Genomic DNA, 19,360 nt, shown 5'->3' with positions numbered 1-19,360 from the left:
TTTTTGTGAGTTATAATAATTTTATCAATTATAGATTAATAAACCTCTTCAATGAGTGTTTATACATTTCAAAAGATATCATCTTTCAGAAGAACCTTTATCTTGCTAATTCATTGATACTGACTACAACACACAACTCAAAGGTTCTACTCAACACAGTCTGTAAAGTGACTGTGATGATTTCTTCAGTAATATCAGATCTACTCACTGCAGTCTGTCAAGAGACTGCAGCAATTTCTAATCTATTTATTAATAAGAAAATCTGATCTGAGTGTCTATTATTTCTCATACTCACTAATAATTGATGAATTGACTATGATATCTCTGTGAGAATACCTACTTTTTTAGTGCAGAATACACTGAACTTCTCAGAACTCACAGTTGAATTGAATGATTCTTCAACATCTATAAGAAATATCACTACAGTGAGAAAAGCTTCAGTGAGAGACAGTCTTAAAAATCTACTCACTGATTTCAAGATCACTGCACTTCTGATCTCAAAAAACCTTACATATGTTAAAGCTTTCATGAAATGAAAGTATTATTACAAGATCTGTATTAAAGAGATCAATTATTTGAAATAGATAGAGATCTGATAACTGATTGAGAGAATATTATAAATGAGTGTTCTCTGTGACTAATGAGTATTTGATAAAAAGTTCAATAATATGAGTGATGTTATTTACTATAAGACCTGCTGAATTGTCTGCAGAAATCTTTAATAGAAGAGAGTCAATTACTTAAGAATCTTTGCATCTGTTGTCTCTGCATTCATCTCACAAGCTCTTATAATGATCTCAGTATCTCAGAGATAATATGTTCTGCAGATTGATATGATGACTGTATTTTTAAATACTCAACTGTCTGCTGATGAACAGATATATATGAATTAACTCACAGAATTCTGTGAAGACTGTGATAATCTTGTGTATAAGTTGATGCAGAGACTCTACAGTCTTAAGCAGGCAGCACTCTTATGATATGAGAAGCTGTGAAAGATGCTATTATACTCAGACTTTCATGTCAGTCTCTATAATGCTGAACTATTTATTCATAATAAAAGACAGGTCTATATAATCATCTATATGAATAATGTCCATCTCTACAGTCTGAAAATCAAAGATCTGAACTGGGCCAGAGCTGAAATCACTGCTAATTATGAGATCAAGAATGTAGAGGATTTCAATCACTATCTAGAAATGAAAATTGATAGAGATTTAACTTCATTGATATTGTTTCAATTCCTCTTTATAAGGAATCTTCTGAAGAAGTTCTTAATGAATGACTGTCATTCTACATTCACTTCTATGAAGGAGAATGTTGATTTCATGAATAATGATGAGGAACTGATTGCATACACAGCAGAATTTATCCTACAGTTCTATCAATCCAGTATCAAATCCCTGTAATATCTGGCATTCAATACATGTCCTGATATGAGCTTCACTGCAGGATTCCTTGAATGATTCAGCTCCCAGTCTATATCAAAGAACTGGGCTGTATACAAGCATATGCTCCATTATCTACAGGGTTCAATCAATGAGGGTATAACCTATCACAGAGATGCTGAAATTGAACCTGTAGCATACGCAGATGCCGATTGAGCCGGTAGGGATCCAGGATCCCATTCAACCACCGGTTATATCATCTACATGGCAGGTGGTCCCGTTGCATGGCGGAGCTGCCGGTAAACAGGGGTCTCCAAGTCATCAACAGAGGCCGAATATATTGCATCCTCCAAGGCCGCATATGAGCTTGTCTGTCTCTGAGAGCTTCTAGAAGACGCTGGATTCATCCCATCCCGCCTCAACAATCTGGATGCCGATGATCACCCCATTCCCACCACAGCCAATGATCTGGCTTATACGATCCATGCCAATAATAAGTCTGCCATAGAGCTATCCTCTTCCGAAGCAATTCCACGCCGCTTGAAGCATATAGAGGTCCATTTCCACATCCTTCAGGATCTTGTCTGCAAAAACAAGATATCTATCCAATATGTTCCATCTGCTGAGAACGCGGCGGATGGGCTTACTAAATCACTTGGAACATTGAAATATACACATTGGAAAGAGAATATAAAGAAGATAGGGGGATAGGGGGATAAAAAATGATGTATATCATGACTGGTTTTTCATTACTTCACATTTTCCAGTCATTTTTTATACCTGTACTTGATTTGAAGGCGAACTTTGTATATAGCATCGTGTATAGTTACTCTGGTGAGTGGGGGTGTCAGGTCACGTGATCTGGCTTACTAATCCTTCCACCATATAACTTCCCACAAAGCTAGCAACCTTTCAATCACACAAGCTTTACACCTTCCACAGGAATAGTGTGGTGGCACAACGCCGGCTTGCTACGAATTTGGTAAATACACTATTTTTAATGAGATCCACTATTGCGTTCAAAAAGTACGGACGCACTGAACAGGCCCTTATTCATAATATTAACAGGCTAGCAAATCTTTAGTGACTTGATAAAGACTCTTTGATGGCTAAATCATATAGATTTCATTCTTTATAATTGTACATTGAAGATCCGCTCTTACAATTTCTCCAGGGCTCTAATCAACCATGAAAAGTGGCCGTGGATTCCCACTCTAACCAGGAATAGCGGGTTTAATCAGTTAACTTTTGTTGGAAAGAGTGGTCATCACCGTTCCACACATAAATCTATGCCTAGTACGAAGTTGTGCATCTCAAAATTGAAGCTGGAAGCACTTCGCCTGATTCACTCAAGATTAAGCAAATTCCCCATCTTGTTGCTCTCCTTCAGAATCCGGCGGGCCCCTTTGGCATCGACTCCCATGTCCTCCCGGACCAACATCTCCAGCGGTTCAGGAACCAAGACCTGGGCATACACAACGGTACCATACTTCGAAACCACGCTATCAATGCCGGCCAGTGAGTCGATGGCATCTTTAAAGTGAGACACGACATGCTCTGAGCTAGAGGGAAGGTCAGTGAAGATGTGCCTCGGTGAGTTCACGGGTTTTTTTTTGAGGGGGGGGGGGGACTCACAAGATCCCATGGCCTCTGAGGCCATAGTAGCCAGTTCTATGCAGGACACTCCGGGAGAGGATCTTCCTGCCATGCTTCTGCACTTTCTTGTGCACAACACTCTTATAGCGGGAGCGGTACCCAGGGAACTAATGAGAACCGGCACAAAATATGAGAGGCACCAAGGAGAGACGGAGAATTATCAATGCCTATAGAACAAAAGTGTTCTACGTCACAAGCAAATTTCAAAAATCTGCGGCATCGCGCCATGGCCTGTTCCATTCTTGGGAAAATAACATGGCCCGGCCATGATTAAATAAGGCAAGGATTCTATATGTCATCCCTAGGGAAAGTATATCCCCTATCCTTCAGAGTATCAATGGCCTGGTCATGCCAAATGTCATCCCTAGAGGAAATATCCCCTATCTTTCAGAATGCAGGAAATAATGAGTCCGGCAGCAAATTGTGCCTTCCAATGTCTTCACATAGGATGTATGGCTAGCTTTCCTAGTTTGAAACTTTTCATGTTTTAATAAAGAAACAAACTTTCATTCAGTCTTGTTTGTGATGATAGACTGTTCTCTGAAGATCTTTGAAACACAATTTTTCGGATGTCTAGTTCCCATGAAGAGTAATTGAAAATTATTGAGTATAGCCTGAAACTTTCCAGTGGCGCTGGAATGAGGGAGTTGCGGACTGGTGCAGGGTCGTCAAAAACTCAAACGTGGCAGAAATAATCCCTTCTACTTTGCAAGAAGCGTGGCCTCGTATGGCTAAGCTACTGAGGGGGTAATGGGGCAGCTGTGCTTAACTTATAACCCCGGCCCTATTTCAGACGACCCCGTTGATATGTCCCACCATGAGGCTCACTTCTTAGTTGGGAATTGCTCTTGAGCTCCTATAACCGTAGTCTTAAGGTCATTGTATTTCCATAGATTGTTCTGGATGTCCGCCGGGCTGTGTATGCAATTCAATCCTGTCCCTTGAGAAGAAGTATCCAATGGAGCCACATGAGTGCCCAAAATATAGCCAGACGCATAGCCTGGAGAAGGAAATTAATTGATAAAACTATCAAATATCTTTAAACAGTCAAATCCATAGACAAGGTACTCCATCCTGATCTCGAGCAGTCAACCTCTGAGAGCCATTTGAAAACGTAACTGTCCTAGGACCACAATTCTAGGCGTAGAATTTGCAGCCAGGAAACTTCAGATATAAACAGATCTAGCATTTTCTCAATCCAGAGGCCCCAGTCATCATCCCAACATAATGCACAAACAGCTAGACAGTACTCCCAGTAACTTGGATACCAACCAGACTTCTCCCAATCAAGAATGACAATCTCCAAAGTGCGATTATTGGCAGTCATCCGCTGGGGGTCACTCTGAATCATAATATTTTTGTGTTGACAGTCACCATGAGTAAACATCAGCTTGTGGCCACAGAAAATGTGTGGCAGACATTGACAGTAAAAATCTGCCTTGTAATGAGGCCGGCTGTCATGAGTGTATTTCCACGCCATCGCTTTGTTGAGCGCGGCTTCAGTGATGAATGGACTATTGATCATAGCTTCTGTGTGCTGTGTCCAAAATATCTCATCAAGAAGGGTTTGTTTGTCTATGCTCATAGTAACCTGGTGATGGCAACTGGTGTAGCTCCTTGTAGTATTATAACTGTGCAGTTTTGCAACAATAGATTCCTTTTCTGCACCTGTCAAACTTGCCCACAGTTTTGCAAGTGTCTCACGAGCAATATGTTCCATGACAATGTAGTTTTTGCCTATTTGTGGGTTTGAGTAGAGAGCATAAACTCGAGGCACAGGGACCTTTGTCATTTCCCGAACAAATAGCATGTTCTCTCCTTCAACAAGATTGACGCCCTTCCCGAACTTCACAATGTAATGGCATCTGACCTGGAAAACCCATCACCCTTCATACTCCGGAGATATATTCAGTGCGTTCTCAATTTCAGCTTCTGTCGGGAGAGGGAGAGGGACATCTGTTGCATAGTATGGCAATTTGACCGAGCTGTCCATGGTTATTGGATGGTGACGATAAGAGAATGGGATAGTGTAGTTGGGCTGTGTGTCCACAATAAAAGCATCGACTCACCCACCTTTTGAGCGTGGGAAATCATCCACTGCTTCCGTCCAAAATATTGCTACACGTCCCCTCAAGAAGTTTGAATCTGCTTCCGATTTCGATACCATAGACGAAACTACAGAAGTAACTTCGCTAGGTGCAAAAACGCGACAAATAGGTCAAAAAAGAGAGCAGTGATTCCCCCATTCCTACAATTCTTGGTTCCTTACTTACAGGACAAAGGGAAGTCTCCCGCCGAAATGTCTTCCGAGGTCTATCGGGTTAACAAATGACGATCAATCTGGCCATCTTTTCCAAGTGGCGGGCAATATTCAAAATGGAATGACTTTTGAGGATAAACCCGGCAAGAAGCCAGAGGAGTCAGCGAGTTTTCAAAGCAAGGTCTTTGTTGAAAAGGTGTCAGCAGCAAACCTCTCTCACATCAAGGGAATCTGTGAGGCAATTCCTGCACCAAAAAAGCAGTTCAAGAGTCCTCAGCGGCTCTATTCTCAAGAGCCTATCACATGCTGCCAGGAATGGATGACTGAAGTCATTGAGGCCTTAGTTAATGAGCATGTCCTTGAGAATTAATGATATTGAGAGGGTTGGATGTTTGGGTGAATCATCCTATGATTGGACAATATACTCCGTACTTGATATAATTTAAATTTTGTGTGCTTTTCATATTTCATTCCGGCCTAGGAGCTCAATTGATATTGCATTCAACTTGCCACCGATGTTGATTTTAAGAAAGATATATGGAGGAATGTTGAATAGGCCTCTAGCAATTCATGGTTGTAACTTCTTTCAAGTCTTTTGTTTGCTTCTTGCTTCTACTGAGGATGCTACGCCGTCTAGTTGAAATCGATGAGTTGGGGCCCTACGTGATTCCTTCCGTACGTCCGAGGGGGCTATTGGATCACCAAGATATTTACAGCGGACTTAATACAACTTCTTCCCACCTGTGCAGAGCCTAAATGCGCTGGGTTCTCGCTTGATTGCTATAGCTTGCAAGGAATCCACTTGGTTGATTGATTGATTGATTGATTACATCTTTAAGTTGGTATCTGCATCCCGTACAGGCGCTATGCAACTGGTCTAGATCTTAGTCTAATTAGGTAGTTATCTTAAGCGAGGCCCGGTAGGGCCTCACATGCTGCCACACAAATATGTAGGCTACTGGGGCAAAAGAGCTCAGTCACCACCAGCGCACTGCTCGTAGAAGGGCCGATCAACCCGAGACCCAACAAAATATACACCAAACAACCAGGCATCACAAAGCAAAACAAACAGTACAAACAGTATAAACAAGCAAGCAAATAAACAGACATCTTGTGGAGATTAATAATAAAGAAGAACTGAGTACAGGCCATTGCAGCTTCCTCTATGGGCGGTCACGTGTGGTGTGCATTTTTTTAACCAATCATATCACAGAATGGGGCCTCTCAAAATTCTCGTCCAAAAATTGGTATAACTTCCGCATGAAAGCCAGTCGGGTATTTGAAAGGATGTTAGAAAATTCCATCAAATCAATGGGCCTTGAGAGGGAACTGGGCCTGCAAGGCAGCGCCAGAGTCCGCGGCCCACAGAGAGACAAGCAACCGGATTGCTCTAATAGTCCACGCACCCTGCCAGCTGGTAGAACGACTCAATCGCCAAGCATGGTTGTGGAGGTTGCAGATTCAGAGGGCCAGAGTCAGGTTGATGCCGATGCGCGTTGGTGGCTGGAAAATTTAGATGGAGATGTGAAGATTGCGCTGACTATTCCAATTCAGAATGGCGACAAGAGGGATTGCCATCTGAAGGTGGGAGGCCGTCGATCACCCGACCAGAACAGACCCGCATAGAAGGGTTACCAAATTCATGCAAGAGGCCAGCATTGTTAGACAAGCGGATGGATCGGTAATCACCACGGGCGCACCGCTGAGATTGCCGTTTGATAGGGTGATGCTTCGCCACCCGTCAACATCAGTAGAAGCCGATATCCTTATCCCAGATAAGGAGCTGAGAGTGCTCGGGGAGGAGGTTTGGGAGGCTCAGGGGCAGTGAGGACTCAAATGCGACCAAAGGAAACATAAAAATTACAAAAGCTCAGTGCGCGTCGTTCACGACAAACAACAATTATCCACGACCTTGTATTCCTGCTTAATAAACATCGATATCTTTTCCGGGGAGGCGGGGAGGGGGGCGTATCAGATCTGATACCATTGCTTCGTTGTATTTAATACGTCTGGGTAATGCGATTATGATTATGTGGCCCTCAGTCTTCGTTGGCCTGATTTGGTTTTCAAACTCCGATAGTCACACGAATGGACTAGATAGCACAATAGTATTCCGTCTCTCACTTAGATTCTTTAGTTAGCGGTGCGGACTTGCTTGGACGACCTTTAAGGGCAAGACTAGGATGTTTATTTTTTATGTGCTGGTTTAAGTTCCAAGTCCTTGAAAACCCTTTCGTCGAGCGAGAACAGCCTTTCACGGGACAGTTAATCTCCCAACCGTAGCCCTGTCCTCTTTTCCGGGAACGGCTGGTAATGTTATGAATTTCAAAATCTGATCTAGACTCCCCCGATCCTTCCTCCTCAACATAGTCCCACGTAGGCAAGCCATTTTCATTCCCTTCGTTTAGTTCCAGTTGGCCTTCGTTTAGCTTTCTGAATGCCATATCTTCCTTAAATAGTTCGGAGCAGCGCTTCGCCGTTCGCATAACAACCGATGCTGGCCACCCGGAGATTGAAGCAATACCAACAATATCACTCCAATCCCGTAGGCCCAATTTGGATTCTCTAGAACCAGGAGATCGGCTGCGGGAGCGCCGAGGAGTACCCGACCTTGTCCGTTGGCGATTCGACACACGTGATTTACGATTAGACGCATCGGATAGTTCGATGTTTCCTTCATGGTCCGATGTAGCGGGAGGGTCCCTGCTCAAAGACAAATGGCGTGATCGTTTTATTCTTCGGGAGCCCGACATGCTGCTGAGCGATACAGCGCGCGATCTTGACACGGGTCTCAAAGTTAACTCCTCCTGAGCTTCCGTTTCATGTTCGCTCTGAGATAAATCTATAGTTGAGACATAGGCTTGTCGGGCGTGATGTAAGCTCATAAGGATATTATCAAAGTCGCTGAGAATGTGCCGTGCTGTTGGCCGGAGTATCGATCTCGACTTGTCATCATCCGCCTGGACGACCGGCCGGAGTTGAGGTTCTGCATGTATGCCAACATCGTCATCAGATTCTTCCATACCCGTGCTTATGGCACCCCCCGTATCAGTTGTAGAAGCCATTCCTTTGGACCTCTGGCGAGCACGAGGCCTTCTGTTGTCCCACGCTCGCGCTTCGAACCTTTCCTTAGCAGTTTTCAACATCTGGGCCATGAGGCACTCTTCTAGCTCTGCACTAGGACGTCCGTCGGATGGACCGGCCACATTCCAGATGTCAGAGTCGTCTTTCAGTACATGTGAATCTCCTCTTGGCACCTCGTCTGCATGTAGAGGCCATGCAGTCCACTGCTTCGTCGGCATGAATTTCGACGATAGCCACCCGTCTTCTTCGTCGTTAGACCGTTGCTTTTGATCTTGCTCTGGCTTTTGAGCCTTGATTGCTATCGCTCTCCTTTTGAGTGCGAACGCGTTGAATAGATGAACAGATAGATCTCTGGCACGGAGCGCTTCCAAAGAACTTATTTCGTTCCTTTCCTGTCGCGTCTTCGCACGCCATGTTGATGGAGGGCCAAGGTATCTGTTTGGTCTTTCCGGTATAGGGGAATCTCCTGATGAATCGTAGTCATCCCCTTCCATAGTTGGTTGATCTTCCTCCTGTGCATTTGAATTACTGTCCGGTTGTGAGATATCGCTATCTTTGGTGACGTAAGTTCCATCATCAGAAGTTTCTACTTGCGGAAATTGTTGCTCAGCAATCATGTCCACTTCGTATTCCAGAGAATCTGCCTCTACTGGCATATTTGACGGATCCTCCCGAACTTGATGATATGATGATGGGCTTACGGGTGAGGATTGTGAATCCACCCATTGAGAACTCAGCATTGACATTTTCGCCTTAGCTAAAAGAGGAAATCAAAATTTCCTGGTTAGATATGGATGAGGAGGGTGAGGGCAAGTAGTGACAGTCCATATTTGACGTTGAGACAGCGTGATCGGTAATGTCTCGCGGCCTGGTTGCAAAAGGAGTCGAGTATTTGGACCAAAAAAAATGATAAGACGTTTTTTTTCGAGACATATAAAGGGGAAAAAGTAGCGGAGAAGGACTAAGAGCCCTATCTGAAGACTAGTTATACAAGTTTTAGAGTGTCTTTTCCTGATGTCGCTGCGTTTCAACGTGCGAGAAACGAGTCACGTGATTATATATTTTTTCGGCAAGCCGGCTTGGCAGAGTCGAATGTCCCGAAACTATGAGTTATTCAAAACACGTTTTATTAGCTTATGATATTTTAGGTAGACTGCAAATAGCTTAGCTCGGACTCCAAACAAAGTGTTCCCATCGATGTCCACGCAAATTGCCTGTTGTGGCAGCCTCAACATTTGCCAGTTCTCAGATATCATAAAAAAACGAAGAGCCACAAAAACTACATATTAAATCCAAACGCAACCCAAAAAACATTTTTTCGTTTACTTCTTAAGACTCTGCTCAATCTTTCTTCGCTTCTGTCTCAACTTCTCCGCTTCCGCATCCTGCTTCTTATTCGAGTAAATCATCTTATCGAGCAGCTTGCGCTTCTTGCGACTCATCATCATCTTTTGACGTTCAAGCTCCTCCTCTTCCTTCTTCTTCTGGGCCGCTCGTTTCTTAGCTAAAGGTCCTTGTTGCTTTTCGCTCTTAGCAGCTCCATTATCAGCTTGGCTAGCGGCCGAGAATGGAAGGCCAGCAGCCTCGGCTTCAAGTTCCTTCTGGTGTTGCGAGCGAGCTTTCTCTTCTTCGTCTTCTGACTCGGAACTCATGTCTTCGTCCTGGTCGAACCCTTCGAATTCATCTGCATCATCGCCATCATCGCTGCTTTCGTCCGTGTCTTCTGCCATAGCAATGTCCATTCCGCCATTAATCGACGCTTCTTCATCGTCCGAGTCACGTGCCAGCGTAGCAAGCAATTTTTTGCTCTGTTTTGATTTAGGAGCTTCATCCTCACTCTCCTCGAGCTCATCGTCATCGTACTCTTCGGCTTCAGCAGCTCTTTCAGCCTCTCCTTCTTCCTCTTGATCAGCGAGGCTGGCTCTCGGGTCGTAGCCACCCTTGGAAGGTTTGACCCAGGGACTCAGATGTGGTGGCAATGTAGCGCCAGGTGCATAAAGGTCAGGTCGCAGAAGCCTTCCTTCGTTGATGCAATCCCACACCCATTGAGGTTGAACATACGTCCGGCCAGGGACCCTGGTCCCTGGTCTTACCCTCAAAGCGGCAGTTCCATCTTCGGGGTTTTTGGGTAACAGGGGGAGTGCAGATTCAGGAAGTTGGGGGCGGTCAACGATTTGGTGTGTTATGCGAGGATCTAACTCGTTCTGTGTAAATGCGCCATCTCCAAGAACGCTATCCCATCCAATACGCTTGCACCCAAAAGAACGAAGCAAGAACTCGAGAGGTGCTCTGGGAGCCTCTCGGGAGATATAGAAGGTGAATGGAGCAAATAACGAGCCGGCTTCATCTCCACTGATTTGTGGTTGTGGTAAGGTATCAGCTTCAGGTGCGATTGGCTCAAACGTGTCGATGGCATCGGTATTTTCCTCCTGGGCTTCGGTCGCTTGCCCAGTAGGCTCCGTATCGAGCTTAGTCTTTTCGAGTATGTTGTCGACCTTAGCCTGAAGGTCCTTTGATGCAGGCGCTTCTTTCTCAGTGCTCCCATTCAGCTGCTGAGAACCCTCAACAGCCTTCTGTGTTTCGCCAAAATTTCGGCCTTCCAAGGTGAAGGCTGCGAGTTCAGCACCACGTTCATCGCTCGACTTATCAAACTTGGGTGGGTAAACCAAGCCGATCGTAGTGTAGAGTCTATGGTTGACGAAACCAAGCAGAGTAGTGTAAAACTCTACGAAGGTGCCCATAATTCGATAGTCCACATCCCCAGTAACTCTTTGGACAAATCGATAAGGCACCAGCCACATTATATCCTGCCCTTGAATTGTAGCTTGATAGTATATTCCTTTAATTGAGAGGAAGGATTTTCGGAGAGAATTAGTGGCGATCAAGTAATGTTGGAACTCATGACATAGGCGCTGGCAGAGAGTAATAGTCTTAGGCGGCACAGTGGTCGTTGAGGGGAGATTGGCAAACAAAAAGAGAAGCGATAAAGCATCATCCAAATCCCGAAGTGCATCTATAAATGTCGGATACCGTTCCTTGATAATATGATCCAGCGAGAGCTTTGGTGCATTATTCTTTTCGAGTCTTGCGGCACTTCCAACTTCTCCACGGCCGAGAGCCCTAGCAATCTTCTTGGCAAGGGCCTTTTGCTCCCGGAATTTCTTAAGCAAAGGTTCATGAAGAAGATACTGAATATCTCTTGTGTAATAGAAGGTGGTGCTCGGGGTAGCGGATTTCGAAGCTTTTTTCTTGTTTCGAGGCTCACGGGGATAGATACCTAGTATAAATCGAATTAGACATTGTAATAAAACAGAAGAAAGAAATAATCTCCCTCACCCTTGAAAATACATAATCTGCGGAAATCAGGGAGAGAAATCTGCAGCTTGCGCACTGCCTGAGTTCTGGTGATGAAATTTTTCGCCTGGCCAGAGGTGCCTGTAGAATGAATAAAATAGCGTTAGCAAACTACCCTCAGCCGTAATACCCGTACAATGGGAATTCCATACCTTTCTTCTTTATTTTCCCCATTTTTCAGGTCAGAATTGTCTCAAATTGCAGCAAAGCCTTACGAATTTCAGTGTTGGATATTAGGTGTTTTGAGGGAAAAAAAAGTTTACTCTCCCAAGATAAACTTGTGCCGCCAGTCGGAGAAAAGCTCGATGTGGCCCGTGCGTCAACAGCCGCTAAATAACCGCGCGATGGAAAGTTGATACGTGGGGAGATAGATATATATGAACAACAGTCAAATGATTTCTTAGTTGTAGCCAACGCTCGTTCATCCCAATTACAGGCGTTTTTGTTTACTACCCTAATATCATGAGCTTCTTTCGCAATTTCTATTCATGATGCCGGTCGATAGAAGAAAACTGTGCGTGTTCGGGGGCGCAATCGCTCTCCGCGTTCTTCTATTTACACTTTTCCCGACGCTCCCAGACCTTCTGACGGGTCGAGTGGAAGTTTCTACACCGGTCAGCAGCTTTAAGAGGCGTGAGTTGAAACTGTGCTCCTTCATAAATGCGACACATTCTTGATTGCTGATGTGTGTTGTGGTCGCTCGAAAGTCCAAGAAGGTGTCTTTCTATACACTCGAAACGTCAGCCCCTATGACGGCGGAGTGTATCACCAGGTATATACTGAACATCTCAACGTATGGACCTAACACAAGGCGCAACGATCTAATATGCTCTTGCACAAGGCCCCGATTCTTCTACCGATATTTGTTCTCCTCCCCCGGTCTGCTAGCCATCCTCTCCTCACCGGTCTGGTATACATTCTCCTCGACCTTCTGAATGCCGCGGCTTTGATTAGCATATCGAACTCCGCTGAATCCGTTGTGTCTCGACTTTACATGTCCCCACGGAAACATATTAAATGGGATGGAGTTTCAATTGCTGCAGGGTATGTTTTGGATAGGGGATTCATGGTAGGAGGAACTACTCAAAAATGAATTCTAACACCTCTATAGGTACCTATTCAATCCATTTGTAATCGCGACATGTCTGGGCAGATCGACCAACAGTTTCACCAATTCCGCAATCCTATATGCGATCTCGAATGCAGTTGCGGGTAATACTTTCAATTCCATGTTCGCACTGGGATTCGCTTCCTATCTATCGCTTTATCCTGCTCTCGTATACCCGCCTCTCATTCTGCTCTGCTACGACCGAAATGTATCACAAGGCAAGTTCACAGGCAGTTCTCTCGCCTATGCACTAAAATACTTTCTCCTATTTGCCACGAGTGTTATGGTACTCCTCTACATGTCTTATATCATTACTGGTAATTCATGGGAGTTCATATCTGCGACGTATGGGGTTCAACTCCTGGTGCCTGATTTGACGCCAAATGCCGGTCTTTGGTGGTATTTCTTGATTGAGATTTTCGATCCGTTCCGAGAATTTTTCCTGGGTGTTTTCTGGTTACATCTGGCATCGTACCTTGGAGCTTTCACCGTTAGGATGAGGACCCAGCCGCTCTTCGTGATCACCGCGATCCTTGGAATATTTGCGATTTTCAAGCCGTACCCAAGCATTTCTGACGTATCCATCTACTTTGCGCTTCTACCCCTATACCGCCATATTTTCCCGTGTACGTACCAACCCATTCTTCTCCCTTGCTTTGACACATTTGCTAACGTGAACCCAGTAATGCGTTATACGTTTTTCGCTGTTGCCGCCTTGCTATATGCAACGCTTCTTGGCCCAATATTCCACCATTTATGGATATACGCTGGTTCGGGCAATGCCAACTTCTTCTATGCGATAACCCTAGTCTGGAGTTTGGGGCTCTCAATCCTCGTCGCAGATTCGATATTCGCCGTCCTTCGCGATGAGTGGGAGAAGAGCCGGCCAGATATGAAAGGGAAATATGCCAAGCAAATATAACATCGTGTCTGGCAAGCTCTCCAACAACCATGGGAAGAAATCCACTGGCCTTATTTTCACTCACCAGACAACATCTATATTATTTGTGTCATGCTTTGTTGTCTGTGTGTTGTCAATGACCTTAGATAATATCATATAGTCGTATTCCCTTATATGTCCGTTCCTAAGTCTCATCGGTTTGGGAGAAAACTCATCTTCCGCGTATCCCAGCCGTTCATAGAAGCGAATGGCAGGCCCATTGGCTTTGAAAACCGTCAACATGGTCTTCTGCAACCCGATGTTCCGTCCTATCTCTTCATAATATCCAAGTAAAATCTTCCCCAGCCCCCTGTGTTGTAGCTCCGGCGCAAGGTGAATCTCGTAGCAATATAGTACTTCAATTTCATCTTCGTATGTAACCATGAACGATAGGAAGCCCCCCAGCTTCCGCCCGCCCATTTGAGAAGTTTGTACCTCCTTGTCTAAAACCTTTTGACGTTCCGATGTCGCCGTAGTAGGAGGAGGCTGAGGACTACCAGGAGTGGTGGTTCGGACCAGAAGCATATAGCGCATATCCAGCAGTTTCATCTCATTTTTCTTCTTCGAAGGTGACCAGCCTGTAGTCGAGTGTTTGTACATCTCGGAGCTGGTAAGCTTCACCAGCAAAAAGCAAGACTCGAGGTCTGCCTTGGGTATCGAGCTTGACGAGTGTATTTCAATTGAATAAGTATCATAGCGTTCTTGGTCGGTGATAGTGGGTGTTTTGCAAGGGATGGATATCGAGAAGTCGCGGATTCGGGGCGGGATACAGTGATTCATAAATTCTTTAAGTGGGAGGGCATTCACGCTTTCGACAAGTTGTAGCCTTTTTGCTGGAGGTTTTGGTTCATCTGGGTTAAACCGGCCGGCGGGTCAGATACGAAAGTATGTAGCAGGATGAAGATTTGATCGTGGCTTACATGACGCTTGTTTTCTCCGCGGTAGCACTACTTCCTTACTACATCTATCCGATACGCCATTCTTATTTTCTTTGAGGATCTTCTCCATCCCGTTCCTTTCTAAAGCCTCCGTGGCCAGCGCATGCTTCTCGTTGGTCGAAAATGCTGTTGTAGGTTTCGCGATTCTACCATCCCGCACTCTCCGCAGGAAAGACATAGCTTCCTCTCTGATCGAGCCGAGCATTCCCGCTTCCTGTTCTTATAGATACTGATAGGTAAAACAAATAACTATACCGTAAGCATAGTAGCCTCGTCAATGTAGGCTTCAGTCAATTCTTTCCTTCTTGTGGGTGGATGAAATCAAAAAACAAATGACAATTTTGCGACGCGATAAATCGCGTATTTATCTGCGCTCACTGTGCTTGCCACACCGCCTTTTGATTCTGCCGCTCTCACTGTTCTCCATATGAGCAACCAGGAAATCCGTCTGTGAATAACATTGGAAGTTCAGAATATATACCGAAGTTGGATGGCGGAGAAACCGGAATCCGCAATTCCTCCAATATTCATCCATGCGCTGGTCAGCTCGCCTTTTCTCGGCTGCTGGACAGCCGCCGCGCAGACCCAGAAAGCAAACCATCAGCCTCGAGCATGTAGGTTTTCTCATATCTATCATCTATCTTTATTCCGCCCTCTCCGCGGGGAATCATCTAGTTATCCACAAATACATATCCAGAGAGTACCAACTTCCGCTAACTTGAGCCTCAATTTACCCACACACATAGTTCGTTCAACGAAAGCGAGCACTGAGCTCTGGCGTGAGATTGTGCGAGCTACAAATAGTACGCCCGACCTCCCCTCCACCCGTTCCCCCTTCTCCCCCTCTACGAAGACACGGCAACTCCTAATCATTCCCACCCTTTGCTGTTGTGGATTATAGGGATTCCCAAATCCAGCGCAAGAGATGAAATGCGCTCTTTTGCTCGGCATGAATTCGAGCGAAGTAAAGATGTTACAGATCTGGTATGAATGGGGATTGCACCTTCGTGGTTCTTTTCGTTATTTGTTGTTATGCCAAATATTGGGACTAATATAAATTCCCCACCACCGGGATATACTTTCCAGACTCATATTAGGTACCTAATCTCGGTATGTTTATCTTTATATTCCCAGGCCGTACACACACCCCGTATTGTTACTGTCCTGTATTCGAAAGCGGAACGCATAGAACGGCTGAATGCTGATTTTCTAGACGGGGAAAACGGAGTTTGATGCCATGCGGCGATATATCGATGAATTGGCGGCATGATTATCATGTTTGAATGTAAAACTGCACTCGCCAAACCTACACCGCTAGGATCAGGAACGCCTTGTGTAAAAGTGAAAAAGGGAAGATGCGCAAGTATGGAAGCAAGGGTGGAATACCATGGCTCATTGATCTATTTTGACTCGATGTGTGTGTTATACATGCAATACTGACTAGGGTCTTCGTACCTCGATCGTCAGAGGAAAATGTATGGTAGTTACAAATACTGTAATACTGATAGTACTAATCATAATAAAAAGAAGAGATGTATTTCCATTTGAAGCACCGTATCCAAGAGCCCTATATACAAAGTAAAATAACAAGAACGAGACAAATCTAGATCACTCCTAGATAAGCCCGACAAAAACAAAATAGAAGTGTTAGGGAGGTGGGGAGTTGTAGTAAAAAAATACAAAATATGGTGATAAAATCGGGCCAAGCCAGGGCACCCACCACGGTATACTTTCCAGCGATACCAGCAGCCTTCCATAGCCCAGTCTATTCCCCTCTACAACCAGCCACCTGTCAAGCTTACTGGTTGATTCCAGCGTCTCTCCAACCCTAAACCCACATGCCCAAAGTCCAAAAGGCAACCAGGCAAGACAAACCCTGAACATCCATCCCATCTTCACAGCCCAGATCGCCCCAATAATATCTTCCTACTAACCCATCTTTTTCTCCGCCTCCTTCGCCGCCATCTCCATTGCAGCATGCCTCTGCCTCCAATCCTTATCCTCCTTATCCCGTACCTCCAGCTCCCTCAACCACGCATCCCGCTTCTCCTGATCCTGCTTCTCCTGCAATGCCTTCTCGAACTCCTTGCGCTGCTTGCGCTCCTGCCCGTAGTAGATGCCGCCGGCGACGATGGCGAAGAGCGTAAAGGCGTGTCCGTAGATACGCGCGCGGAACATGCGGTTCAGTTCGACGGAGTCGCGGGCTTTCATGGACTTGTAGGCGCGCCAGAGGGCATAGCTGGTTGCGGCGTAGCCTGGGGGTGAGTGTTGTTAATGTCTTGGTTAGGGTGACTTTCTTCTTTTTTTCAATTTTGGGATTTTTTCCTTTTTCCTTTCTTTCTTTTTTTTTCGCGGGGGACGGGTATGAAGTTGTTTTACCTATTGGGATGAGAGGCTCTTCTTTAAGGCGGCGGGTGACTTTCTGCCATTTTGTTTCTTGGAAGAACTCTCTGCGAGATTATTGGGGGTTAGATAGATCAACGATGCACTTCAGCAGAGGGAGGAGGGTGGCGGCGGGAACGTATCCAGGTGGTGTACATACGGATGCGCATCAAATGACGACGGCAGGGGAGTGTTATCTATATTGGGCATTGTAACAAATGTCAATTGGTATAGGCGGATATGCTAAACTAGATGGATGTTGGCCGGAGCCCGAGGATTTTCTTTTTTTCCCTTTTTAGATTTCGAACAGATTTCGAACTCCCGTTTTTGCCGTGGGGATTGGAGATGGGACCCCTTAGTTGCCGTGTGTAAGTCTAAGTCCAGGAGTCGGTGTTGGACTGGGGAAGCCGAAAGATTCAGGGCATTGGTTGCGGCGTTTGGTGCAGTGTGCATGAGGTCTGTTTGGTGATGGGGAAGTTGGTGAAAACTGTCTGGGCTTTTGCGGATGACGTCGAAGCGTGGATGTACAGCCATGCACTAGTGCGGACAAAATGCTTGTGAAAACAGAATTTTCCAAGCTCCCCCTGAAAATTAGGAGCAAAACACCATTTATTCTTCTTCTTCTTCTTCTTCTTCTTCTTCTTCTCTCTATATATTATAGAAGAACCAACTTTTCCGAGTAAAATGCCCTGTAACATGACCTCACATGATATCATGTACATCTTATCAAAATGAATTCATCTGAACAGCCAGCTCTGCAGTCTGTACAGCTCTGATATTGATCTTTATTCTTTCCTCTACAGATATTCTCTACTGTATTTACATTCTTTATACTCTTCTCTACATTCATTTCAATTTATATATTTATTAATATACTTATTTCATGCGCTGCTGCTCAGTGTGTGAGAATTTTCATTTTCTCAGTACATTTGAATAATCTCAATTCAATGCATTATTATGTACATGCTTTACATGCTGTCAAGTCTAGACTGACTATGTAACTGTGTCTGAGATCAGAATCAAACTTTTCAGTTATTACATTATTTAAAAGTATTACTTCTGATTATAATTTCGTCAGGTCACGTGATCTGGCTTACTAATCCTTTCATCATATAACTTCTCACAAGCTAGCAATTTTTTCAATTAAGTAAGCTTTACATCTTTCACAGGTTATGAGATCTGTTTTGTATAAAAACACTGTCAATTCAGAATTTCTTGTTAATAATTATTATTTTAACTACTGCTTCATTTAATATATCTATCAGATGTTAAAAATCATCTTATTTAATTAGTATTAATATGTTTCAGATCTTGTTAATTAATAATACTACTGCTTACTTAAAAAGAGACTTGCAGAAAATGCTGTTAATAATTACTACATCTACTCTAGTCACGTGCCACCTCAATCTATTCATTTAGTGTAACTCGCGTAGTTAGATTACAACATAACATTATTCTTCAAGAGATTATGAAGCTCTTTCATAAGTAATGAATAACTGTAATAACATGTTAACTACATCTTCATATATTATTACACATGCCTAGATATTTTTTATTGATTAATTGAACTCATGGTTAATCTAAGATCTGGAAGAATATCTGACTTAATAAGAGAATATATATCTTCAAGATGAAGAAATGAGAAAATGTCAGAGCAGTAAATACAAGATCACAGATCACTGTTAACATCAATAATAAATCAGAAGACAGCTTCAGAGGTATTTGAGTCAGATAAAATCATTGCAGAAGAACAGTCTGATAAGTTCAATATATATAAAGACTTAGTTGAAAATATCAATGAGATATCAGATAATGCAGAAGACTTAAGTGACTGAAATGACAATAGCTCAGTGAGTAAGAAGACTTATATAAGACTTGAAATTACAAGACTTCAGCATGAGATTGAGCAAATGAAGATTAGTAGAGATGACTCTGTAGATAATGAGATAAGAGCAGATCTGACAGAATATCTTCAATAAAAAGAGAAAATATCTGTTATAATAAAAGTTCTTGAAGAATTCAGAAGCTAAGTAAGACTTATCAAAAGATCAATAGTTCTCACTGAATTCATTAACTATTCTATATAAAGAGAGAAAATTCTTTTAACTGCAGAACAGTCTGAAACTAATAATATTCTTGAAGATAATAATCTTAATAAGAATATTATTATAAACATGCAATATTTCTGAAAAGAATACAATCTTTGATTATATAATTATATATGATCTACAATTGCTCTGCAGATCAAGA

At 43.8% G+C, this 19,360-nt stretch overlaps 11 protein-coding genes across 16 annotated transcripts; 5 read left to right on the top strand and 6 right to left on the bottom strand.

Annotated features, from left to right (window-relative positions):
• Positions 1 to 2,432: 2,432 nt before the first annotated feature.
• Positions 2,433 to 3,284, bottom strand: BDBG_02420 (uncharacterized protein; the record flags this gene model as incomplete). The annotated part of the gene is made up of 3 exons (XM_002627703.2): positions 2,433 to 2,950; positions 3,024 to 3,151; positions 3,234 to 3,284. The coding sequence occupies 3 exons, from the start codon at positions 3,282 to 3,284 to the stop codon at positions 2,734 to 2,736; spliced, it is 396 nt and encodes a 131-aa protein (XP_002627749.1). The 3' UTR covers positions 2,433 to 2,733.
• Positions 3,285 to 4,013: 729 nt separating this feature from the next.
• On the bottom strand, positions 4,014 to 5,675 carry BDBG_02419 (phosphotransferase enzyme family protein; the record flags this gene model as incomplete). 4 transcript variants are annotated; one of them, XM_031720776.1, is made up of 4 exons in its annotated part: positions 5,318 to 5,675; positions 5,118 to 5,236; positions 4,940 to 5,000; positions 4,033 to 4,909 (listed from the first exon to the last, which is right to left on the bottom strand). In XM_031720776.1, the coding sequence occupies exons 2-4, from the start codon at positions 5,209 to 5,211 to the stop codon at positions 4,168 to 4,170; spliced, it is 897 nt and encodes a 298-aa protein (XP_031577059.1). In that variant the 5' UTR covers positions 5,212 to 5,236; positions 5,318 to 5,675. The 4 variants fall into 4 exon arrangements, with proteins under 4 accessions (XP_031577060.1, XP_031577059.1, XP_031577061.1 ...); XM_031720777.1 differs by having other exon boundaries at positions 4,014 to 5,000; positions 5,118 to 5,429; positions 5,525 to 5,675; XM_031720778.1 differs by having other exon boundaries at positions 4,168 to 5,029; positions 5,118 to 5,429; positions 5,516 to 5,668.
• On the top strand, positions 5,073 to 6,087 carry BDBG_16561. 2 transcript variants are annotated; one of them, XM_031724491.1, is made up of 2 exons: positions 5,113 to 5,277; positions 5,327 to 6,087. In XM_031724491.1, the coding sequence occupies exon 2, from the start codon at positions 5,426 to 5,428 to the stop codon at positions 5,672 to 5,674; it is 249 nt and encodes an 82-aa protein (XP_031577058.1). In that variant the 5' UTR covers positions 5,113 to 5,277; positions 5,327 to 5,425; the 3' UTR covers positions 5,675 to 6,087. The 2 variants fall into 2 exon arrangements, with proteins under 2 accessions (XP_031577057.1, XP_031577058.1); XM_031724490.1 differs by having other exon boundaries at positions 5,073 to 6,056.
• Positions 5,780 to 9,381, bottom strand: BDBG_02417. Of its 2 annotated transcripts, XM_031720775.1 has the most exons (2): positions 9,090 to 9,381; positions 5,780 to 8,974 (listed from the first exon to the last, which is right to left on the bottom strand). In XM_031720775.1, exons 1-2 carry the CDS (start codon positions 9,112 to 9,114, stop codon positions 7,425 to 7,427), a joined length of 1,575 nt encoding a protein of 524 aa, XP_031577054.1. In that variant the 5' UTR covers positions 9,115 to 9,381; the 3' UTR covers positions 5,780 to 7,424. The 2 variants fall into 2 exon arrangements, with proteins under 2 accessions (XP_031577054.1, XP_002627746.1); XM_002627700.2 differs by having other exon boundaries at positions 5,780 to 9,381.
• BDBG_16560 (uncharacterized protein) lies at positions 6,565 to 6,930 on the top strand (the record flags this gene model as incomplete). The annotated part of the gene is made up of 1 exon (XM_031724489.1): positions 6,565 to 6,930. One exon carries the CDS (start codon positions 6,565 to 6,567, stop codon positions 6,928 to 6,930), a length of 366 nt encoding a protein of 121 aa, XP_031577056.1.
• On the top strand, positions 6,947 to 7,458 carry BDBG_16559 (uncharacterized protein; the record flags this gene model as incomplete). Its single annotated transcript, XM_031724488.1, has 1 exon — positions 6,947 to 7,458. One exon carries the CDS (start codon positions 6,947 to 6,949, stop codon positions 7,130 to 7,132), a length of 186 nt encoding a protein of 61 aa, XP_031577055.1. The 3' UTR covers positions 7,133 to 7,458.
• Positions 9,382 to 9,421: 40 nt separating the features above from the next.
• Positions 9,422 to 12,056, bottom strand: BDBG_02416 (pescadillo). The gene is made up of 3 exons (XM_002627699.2): positions 11,895 to 12,056; positions 11,725 to 11,823; positions 9,422 to 11,665 (listed from the first exon to the last, which is right to left on the bottom strand). Exons 1-3 carry the CDS (start codon positions 11,914 to 11,916, stop codon positions 9,711 to 9,713), a joined length of 2,076 nt encoding a protein of 691 aa, XP_002627745.1. The 5' UTR covers positions 11,917 to 12,056; the 3' UTR covers positions 9,422 to 9,710.
• Positions 12,057 to 12,101: 45 nt separating this feature from the next.
• Positions 12,102 to 14,239, top strand: BDBG_02415 (phosphatidylinositol glycan, class U). Its single transcript, XM_002627698.2, has 5 exons — positions 12,102 to 12,375; positions 12,450 to 12,514; positions 12,584 to 12,786; positions 12,854 to 13,476; positions 13,534 to 14,239. Exons 1-5 carry the CDS (start codon positions 12,231 to 12,233, stop codon positions 13,770 to 13,772), a joined length of 1,275 nt encoding a protein of 424 aa, XP_002627744.2. The 5' UTR covers positions 12,102 to 12,230; the 3' UTR covers positions 13,773 to 14,239.
• On the bottom strand, positions 12,747 to 15,241 carry BDBG_02414 (GNAT family acetyltransferase Nat4). The gene is made up of 2 exons (XM_031720774.1): positions 14,711 to 15,241; positions 12,747 to 14,641 (listed from the first exon to the last, which is right to left on the bottom strand). The coding sequence occupies exons 1-2, from the start codon at positions 14,931 to 14,933 to the stop codon at positions 13,833 to 13,835; spliced, it is 1,032 nt and encodes a 343-aa protein (XP_031577053.1). The 5' UTR covers positions 14,934 to 15,241; the 3' UTR covers positions 12,747 to 13,832.
• BDBG_02413 (uncharacterized protein) lies at positions 14,636 to 16,277 on the top strand. Its single transcript, XM_031720773.1, has 5 exons — positions 14,636 to 15,342; positions 15,475 to 15,531; positions 15,630 to 15,712; positions 15,815 to 15,838; positions 15,942 to 16,277. The coding sequence occupies exons 1-5, from the start codon at positions 15,219 to 15,221 to the stop codon at positions 15,996 to 15,998; spliced, it is 345 nt and encodes a 114-aa protein (XP_031577052.1). The 5' UTR covers positions 14,636 to 15,218; the 3' UTR covers positions 15,999 to 16,277.
• On the bottom strand, positions 16,108 to 17,833 carry BDBG_02412 (mitochondrial hypoxia responsive domain-containing protein). The gene is made up of 3 exons (XM_002627695.2): positions 17,271 to 17,833; positions 17,108 to 17,178; positions 16,108 to 16,983 (listed from the first exon to the last, which is right to left on the bottom strand). The coding sequence occupies exons 1-3, from the start codon at positions 17,318 to 17,320 to the stop codon at positions 16,658 to 16,660; spliced, it is 447 nt and encodes a 148-aa protein (XP_002627741.1). The 5' UTR covers positions 17,321 to 17,833; the 3' UTR covers positions 16,108 to 16,657.
• Positions 17,834 to 19,360: the final 1,527 nt, after the last annotated feature.

Source organism: Blastomyces gilchristii (assembly GCF_000003855.2).
Source record: "Blastomyces gilchristii SLH14081 genomic scaffold supercont1.3, whole genome shotgun sequence".
Lineage (NCBI taxonomy): Eukaryota > Fungi > Ascomycota > Eurotiomycetes > Onygenales > Ajellomycetaceae > Blastomyces > Blastomyces gilchristii.
Note: the sequence above shows the minus strand (reverse complement) of the source record. Positions and strands in the feature narration are given on the sequence as shown.

Excerpts from the sequence above, each read along its gene's own strand:
- BDBG_02415 (XM_002627698.2), top strand. The coding sequence starts at position 12,231 with ATGATGCCGGTCGATAGAAGAAAACTGTGCGTGTTCGGGGGCGCAATC. Across the intron at positions 12,515-12,583 it reads ACGGCGGAGTGTATCACCAG|GCCCCGATTCTTCTACCGAT; the intron begins GTATATACTGAA and ends CTCTTGCACAAG. Across the intron at positions 13,477-13,533 it reads ATACCGCCATATTTTCCCGT|TAATGCGTTATACGTTTTTC; the intron begins GTACGTACCAAC and ends ACGTGAACCCAG.
- BDBG_02412 (XM_002627695.2), bottom strand. The coding sequence starts at position 17,320 with ATGCCCAATATAGATAACACTCCCCTGCCGTCGTCATTTGATGCGCAT. Across the intron at positions 17,179-17,270 it reads TCGTCATTTGATGCGCATCC|AGAGTTCTTCCAAGAAACAA; the intron begins GTATGTACACCA and ends ATAATCTCGCAG. Across the intron at positions 16,984-17,107 it reads AGAGCCTCTCATCCCAATAG|GCTACGCCGCAACCAGCTAT; the intron begins GTAAAACAACTT and ends ACTCACCCCCAG.
- BDBG_02417 (XM_002627700.2), bottom strand. The coding sequence starts at position 9,134 with ATGTCAATGCTGAGTTCTCAATGGGTGGATTCACAATCCTCACCCGTA.
- BDBG_02413 (XM_031720773.1), top strand. The coding sequence starts at position 15,219 with ATGGCGGAGAAACCGGAATCCGCAATTCCTCCAATATTCATCCATGCG. Across the intron at positions 15,532-15,629 it reads GATTGTGCGAGCTACAAATA|GGATTCCCAAATCCAGCGCA; the intron begins GTACGCCCGACC and ends TGTGGATTATAG. Across the intron at positions 15,839-15,941 it reads ATATTAGGTACCTAATCTCG|ACGGGGAAAACGGAGTTTGA; the intron begins GTATGTTTATCT and ends CTGATTTTCTAG.
- BDBG_16561 (XM_031724491.1), top strand. The coding sequence starts at position 5,426 with ATGACTTTTGAGGATAAACCCGGCAAGAAGCCAGAGGAGTCAGCGAGT.
- BDBG_02414 (XM_031720774.1), bottom strand. The coding sequence starts at position 14,933 with ATGCTCGGCTCGATCAGAGAGGAAGCTATGTCTTTCCTGCGGAGAGTG. Across the intron at positions 14,642-14,710 it reads GCGGAGAAAACAAGCGTCAT|ATGAACCAAAACCTCCAGCA; the intron begins GTAAGCCACGAT and ends GGTTTAACCCAG.
- BDBG_02416 (XM_002627699.2), bottom strand. The coding sequence starts at position 11,916 with ATGGGGAAAATAAAGAAGAAAG. Across the intron at positions 11,824-11,894 it reads GGGGAAAATAAAGAAGAAAG|GCACCTCTGGCCAGGCGAAA; the intron begins GTATGGAATTCC and ends TTCATTCTACAG. Across the intron at positions 11,666-11,724 it reads CAGATTATGTATTTTCAAGG|GTATCTATCCCCGTGAGCCT; the intron begins GTGAGGGAGATT and ends GATTTATACTAG.